We start from the raw sequence: 7,044 nt of genomic DNA, 5'->3' as shown, positions 1-7,044 counted from the left end.
AGCTCTATCGACCTATAGCCTCTGGGTACCTGCCTCGCCTCCAGCTAATCAGCCACTAATCAGCCACTGCGAGAAAAGTCAAACATCTGTTTTTGTTCAAGAGTCCCGGGGGGAATCAGTGAGAGTTCAGAGCAAACACGTGTCACACCGCCGGGAATGAACTGCATGCTCCTTCCTGGGAGTCTGGGGGCCGGGGCACCTGGGTGTCTACAGTAAGATTCGGAGCGACTGCCAGGACCGGTGCCACCTCCCCCACAGCACACACCACGTCCCTTTCCGGTACCGTCCCCTCCAGACGGTGTGTAGGGCACTGCGTCCAGGTGGGGGCTCTAAAGTGAAAATTCAGTCCACACTGAGATACCACTTATCGCCCATCAGACCGACGAGGCTCGAACAGCTGGCTAAGAGACGGCGCCCCGAGCGCGTGGGAAACAGCCCTTCTCTCCTGCGTTGCTGGTCTAAACGGACATGACCTCCGAGGACAGCCGCCAGCGAAATCTCTCAGTTGCCAATGCGTGTGCCCTCGGACCGCACAAGTCTGTTTCTAAGACATGCACGAGCGTGAAATAACGTGTCCCTGAAAATAATGTGCCGTCCGCCTGTAGCACAGGAACGGAGCGAACCCACTACGCGTGTGCAGGGGATTGGCTAAATCACTCCCTGCACAGCCCACGCGATGGGAAGTACGCGGTGGCGACGAGAAAAAGGACTTCTGTGTCCACGCCCCCGGGACCGCCCAGGCTCGCTGTGACGCGGCGAAAGCAGGTGCAGGAGGGAGAACATGGTAACATCTGCAAAGACACGCGCGCACGCGCACGCGCGCACCTATCTGCGGGCTCGAGGAAGCTCAGGGCACTGAGCCGGGGGCGCCTGAGGGAAGGGCCCCTGGGGCTCAGAGCTGGGAGGCAGCTTCAACGTTCACGATCGATTGATCGTGGCTCTTGCTTCTTTTGAATTTTATGACGTCAGCGTGTCTTACCTATTGAAACATGTATCTTGAAAAGAAACTTTTTTTATGCCCCGGGCTCAAGTCCTAATTTGGCCACTTTCTCTCTGGGTGAGGGAGGCAAATGGCACACCCTGTGCTCCCAGCTCTTAATTCTCCCCAAGTCACAGATGAGTCACCGCCTCAGGGGGTTACTGTGCGCACGGAATGAGGCTACACATGCAAACCAGTGGAAACGCCCAAGAAAGAAAAGTTTGGTTTTCTTAGTATTTAAGACGACCCCTGACATGGAGGTTCCTGAGAAGGTGGTGACGGTGCCTAGATCCCTAGTGTGGTGACAGGCCCCTTTTCCCCGCGAAGCTAGGACCATCCTTCGGGAGGAGCCATTAATCCCTCCACTAGTTACTGAGGACCAGCATCGGGCGATGATAAAAGATGACAGAAGTCCTCCGGCCGGAGACATCCCGAGAGCCAGGCCTCTGGCTGTCACCACCTGGGTCCCGTCCACCTCCGGAACGTACTATTGTCCTTGTTCGACGCTCCAGCCTGTCTCTCAGCCTTCTAACCTCTTGGGAGACCTCAAAACTAAATCAACGCAAGATTCTGGTTCCTGACTTCGTGATTCTCCGGGTTATTTTTGGGTCGGAGGCTCCGCTCCCCTAACACTTTATTGCAAACGGCCACCTTCATCGCTTGCCTGACATCACAGGCTGGGGCTCAGGAGACAGGGACTGCCCGGAACGGTTCTTCGTCTTCCCTACCCCCATTCCCTCGGTGCCCCTAAACGCAGGCCAGACCCAGACCACCCACAAATACCCCCGTGGCTCACGTGGCTATCTCCGATTCCTAACTCGATTTGCTAACCGGCTAGTTTTAAGAAATAGCGACCTACACCATAGCCTTGGCTGAAGAAATAAATTCCGAGTAGGGGGCCCGGCCCGTGGTTGGTGACCCCTGACGGCAGCAGCCACGACTGGCCCCATCCTCTGGCCCCGCCCCCTTGGTCGTCCGCCGCCTCCCAGGGACCAGTCGCGGCACCCACCTGCCCAAGTGCTCCTGCAGCACCTGGTAAACGCTGATCCGGAACGTCTCATTATCGAAGCGTTCCCGAACGTAGTCCTTGTAGATGCGGAATTCGGCTGCGGTCACAGCTTCCCCTTCCGGGATCTTGGAAAGATCGAAGCGGAATTCCCGATGGTGGTAGCGCGGGTGGAAGAACTCTCTGTCGTGCTCCACTAGGAAGAGAGAAGGCTCGTTAGTCACTGGTGGTCACCGTGAACACCAGCTACAGCTCTGCGTCAACCCACTGGGAGAGAGGGGCACAGACCCAGCCTCCCAGAGACCCTGGACAGACTCGGGTTCACAGGAGCTCAGACCTGGGTTCAAATCCAGGCTCCACCACTAATGAGCTGGCCTGCACAGGGTACCAAGGAATCTACCCGGACCTCAATTTCCTCATCTAAAAATGGGATGATATTCCTCCTTCGTAGGTTATTGTGAGAGTTAAGTAACCGAATTCTCATAAGCAGGTTTTTTTTGGGGGGGGGTTGATAACGTTTATTTATATTTGAGAGAGAGAGAGAGCATGTGATTCTGTGAGTGGGGGCGGGGAGGCAGAGAGAGACTGAGACAGAATCAGAAGCAGGCTCCAGGCTCCGAGCTGTCAGCATAGAGCCCAACTTGGGGCTCGAACTCACGACCTGTGAGATCGTGACCTGAGCCGAAGTCAGACGCTCAATCGACAGAGCCCACCAGGTGCTCCCGAATTCTCATAAGCAGCTTAACCTCCCATAAGGCTCGACAACTATGAGCTATTATGAGTGAAGACAGACCTCATGCTATCTACTGCGGGATCCCTTGGGGCCCAGTGGTGCTCAGCCCTGGCTACACGTGACAATCACCATGGGCGCTTTGAAAAAGTGTCCCAGTGGTGAGCGGGACGTGTGTAATAACTGGCCTTCTGGGGCCTGACCTGCAGTGTTTGCCAGTTTCCACCCTGGTAGATTTCCAGCTACCATGAAATCACTGAAGATGGGGGTTGGAAATTGGCACACGGGGCCCCAGACCCCACTGTCCTCACCCCCCTCCGAACCAACTGACTCTGCATCTTTGGGGAGCGACCCAGAAACCTGTACTTCTTAAAGCACCCCAGATGTTTCTATTTTTTAATGTTCATTTATTTTTGAGAGACAGAGAGAGTGCAAGCAAGGGAGGGGCAGAGAGAGAAGGGGACAGAGGATCCGAAGCGGGTTCTCGGCCATCGGCAAAGAGCCCCACGCAGGGCTCGAACTCACTCCCGAACCGCGAGATCATGACCTGAGCCAAAGTCACATGCCTCACCGACGGAGCCACCCGGGCGCCCCACCCCAGAGGTTTCTAACGGCCACCAGGATTTACAATCACAGCCTGAGACTAAAAGCAGAAAGAGAGGTGAATGGCAAGGTTAGGGGATGGGGCTTTTAAAAATGACTTCTGGATGACGTAAGGCAAAGCCCTCAGTGCTTCTGCTTTCTCCTGGCGGTGATTCTAGACTAAGGTAGAATACCCATGTCATCAATAATAAATGCTAAAATGGATATAAGCCCAAAAGGAGTGTTTCTGGAAGCCGATCTGTGATTCCCATGGTTCACGCATCCTCTGGTCCAAAAGGGAACAGGGGTGAAGCCGGGAGTCCTCAAGGGCTGGAATGATGCAGAAAGGCCAAGTTCAGGCAAGTGAGAAGCATCTGCAGATACCTTTCTTCTAGGAGGCACAGCCCATACCTGCTTCCCGCCTGGGCATGGGCCTGCGGGTGGGGAGAGACCAGACAGGCAGGGAAAAGAGTGGACCCAGCTTGGCCAGAAGAGAGGAGAAACATGCCCAGCTCCGTCTCCAGCTTCGGCTTAATGACCTCCAGAAGCTCTCAGGCCGGGCCAGGGCTACCACGGCTGCGAGCAGGGCGTGAACGCCTTTGGGGAAGAAGGTTCCCAAGGCTGGCAGCCTAACAGGTCTCCGTTAAAAAAAAAAAAAAAAAAAAAAATTCTGTTTTAAACCTCAAGAATCGTTCTAAAAGATACTGGGATGGGAGCAGGGGTGTTGAGGAATTATCCAATCATGAGGCTGTCCCCCACCGGGCAGAGGGAGCAGGTGAAGCCCTCGGGGCCAGGGGACTCTGGCGGGGCACAGGAGTGACCCTGTCTCTGGAGAGATCCGGGAAGGTGACCTCAGGAACGGCACTTCCTGGAATCTTCGGCCACATGTGGAGAGCTGGCCACAGGAATGACCTCTCCAAAACCACGGGGTCTGTCTGCCCTTGACTTCCCTTCTGACCCCGTCTACCTACAGGAAAGGCTGAGCTGGGTGGCAAAGAATGGTGGTGGGGGCGTCGCCGGTCCCCCACTCTGATTTATGCAGAAGGCAGGGAGGGAGGGGTCTTCGCGGCAGCTTCTAGGAAGTACAGCCCACTGGGGATCAAGTGAGCTTGGGCGGGGGCACGGAGAGGGGGCATAGCGAAGGGCCTCGACTCTGCCACCGGGGCCAGTCCTCTGTCATTCTTCTAGCTCATCCAACCTTCAGGTCACCCGAGGGGGCGAGCGCAGTGCCACATCGGTAGGGAAGGCACCTGAGACCCAAGAGGTGTGGAGTGGTCTGCCCGGGGCCGGAGAGCTGAGACTCGAACCCGGGCCCCACCAAATCCTAGCCACGCATCTCAGTGGCTGAGCCAACAGCCCCGTGAGAGCAGTTCGTGGGCCTGTTGCCAGAACATTCGCAGTGCAGGACAGCATGCGCCCCGTACGTGCTGGTTCTGTGCGTGGTCCCAGTGAGCCTCCCCGAGGAGCCTCCTCCCAGACGGACGGAGCATCACCACCCAGCACCCCTGTGCTCGCCCAGCTTCTCAAGCCACAGGTTGGTTTTCCTTGTTTTTGAACAGTATAAACAGGGAATGATACGGTACGTATTATTTTGTACTCAGCTTCTTTTCCTTTTTCTTTTTGTTTTTGAGAGACAGAGAGAGGCAGAGCATGAGCGGGGGAGGGGCAGAGAGAGAGGGAGACACAGATTCGGAAGCAGGCTCCAGGCTCTGAGTTGTGAGCACAGAGCCCGACGCGGGGCTCGAACTCACGAACCGTGAGATCATGACCTGAGCCAAAGTCGGACGCTGAGCCCCTGGGTGCCCTGTACGTGGCGTGGTTCATCCCACATCACGGTGGACATTCACCCAGCCTTATCGCCGGATAACTCTCCACACCTTGGTGTACCACGGTTCACTCATCCATGCACCGTTCATGGGCACTTGGGGAGCTTCCAATCTGGGGCTCTCCGAGCGGCACTTCCCTGAACCCTCCGGTGCCTTATCACTTGTACTTTGGTGGATGTGGGCAGGCGTAGCCAGAAGTCAAATTGCGTGTGCTCCCCTTCAGTGGGAGTGCCACGCTGTTCTCCCGAAGCATCGCCCTGACTGTGCCAGGAGGAGCCGCGGAAGCAAATGAGTTCACCCTACAAAGGAGATGGGCACAGTGTGGGGCGCCTCTAGTGCTTTCCTGCAGGGGACTGGAGAGTGGCCCTGCACCCTGCGAGCAGTATGTGCGCCCACGGGACCTCCGCTCTGGCTTCCCGGTGAATGAGCTTCTGGTGACCGTGCATGCGCTGTCACCCCCATGCCCCGCCACTCCACCCCATCTGAGGTCACCAAAGGACCATCTCGTAACTAAGTGGAAAGGATGTTCGATGGCTTTCACCTTGCCAGACCTCCAGGCTGCGGCACGCAACACTCAGTTCTTCCTGCTTCCAAAGACCTCGCCTTCCTGTGGCTCCTTTCCCCCATCTCTCTGGCCACTCCTTGAAACATTCCCTGACACGGTCCTCTTTGAGTCCCACGGGGCTGTGGAATACGAGAGGAGCATCCCACAGGCCACCCCTCCCTGCTCCCCCCACACTGATAGACCACACAGATGAAGCCTCCATTTCCAACCACCAGCTCCTGTCCTCCCCCGGAGAATGGGGGTGCAGCACCCCCAGCTTGCAACAAAGATGCCTGAAAGACCCAGAAGAAAGAAAAAAAAAAAAAAGCAACGTTCATGAAGCAGCAGCTCTGGGCACTTTCCGGCATCATCTGATCAAACCCGGTGAGGCAGGATTGATCCCCATTTTACAGATGAGGAACCGGAGGCTCAGGGAGACAGGTACCTTGCCCAAGATTACAAGTTAAGTGAACGGCTGGATTCCAGAAGCCCACACCCTTGACCTTCACACTTTCTGGAGTCAGGTGAGTTCAGCTCAAATCTCGGTTGTGTCTCTATCCGATATGTGGTCTTGGCCGAGTTACTTAACCCTCTGCGTGCCTCCCCTTGCCCCAAGGGTACAGTAAAAAAGGCCCTTTCTCACGGGGCTGTACAGAGTCAGCACCTAACAACACTGCTAGGCAAACGGAACCAATTCATGTCAAGGGCCATTCAAACGATGAGTCGGGAGAAGGACACGCCGTGCAGAAGAAGCCTTATGGGCGAGTGGGTATTTGACATCTGTACTTGAAAAAGAGCTCAGTCAGACCAAACACGAAAGAAATGTGTGATTAAGCATGACGTTAACGCAGGTGCAATCACTAAAGTCACACCCTGTGAAGACAGAAAACACCGATAATAATCACAAAAATACAGCAGGTGTACATATAACCTTTTAAATGTATAAGATAAAAATGTATCTTAACTGTTAAGACAATAAAGCTATCAGGGTTATATTATACAGTTTTTTTGGTTCAAAAGATACAGGCACAGAGAGTCCAGCTAAATTTCTTGCAAACGTTTGCCGACTCTTGGGGGCGGCTTTCTGAACAAATTGCCTTCACTAATTATTTTAGGACAATGAGCAGCATAAGCCACATGGACCTCTCGCTCTTCCTGAAGCCCATCACTATGGGCTCTAAAAATAATTTTGTGATTTATCAAAGAAAGAACAGTCATTAAAAAAAAAAGGCAGTTAATAAGTCCAAGTCCAAACCAAACTCCCAATCTCGTATTTCCGAGGCTTCCATTTTACGCAGAAGTCACTCCATGGCCCAGAATCTACACCCTTTCAATCTGAGGGGTCAAGATGGTTCAGCTCTCACCATGAAAGCAGAG

The 7,044-nt window shown here is 54.6% G+C and overlaps 1 protein-coding gene across 1 annotated transcript in view; it reads right to left on the bottom strand.

The window, feature by feature from the left end:
• BMP7 (bone morphogenetic protein 7) overlaps positions 1-7,044 on the bottom strand; it is a gene marked incomplete at its 5' end in the record, with an annotated part of 88,556 nt that overhangs the window by 53,875 nt on the left and 27,637 nt on the right. The window contains one exon of the mRNA XM_077778324.1: positions 1,989-2,181. Coding sequence (XP_077634450.1) covers positions 1,989-2,181 — 193 coding nt within the window. The remainder of the gene's footprint in view (positions 1-1,988; positions 2,182-7,044) is intronic.

Source organism: Crocuta crocuta, unplaced genomic scaffold (assembly GCF_008692635.1).
Source record: "Crocuta crocuta isolate KB4526 unplaced genomic scaffold, BGI_CrCroc_1.0 scaffold27, whole genome shotgun sequence".
Taxonomy (NCBI): Eukaryota; Metazoa; Chordata; class Mammalia; order Carnivora; family Hyaenidae; genus Crocuta; species Crocuta crocuta.
Note: the sequence above shows the minus strand (reverse complement) of the source record. Positions and strands in the feature narration are given on the sequence as shown.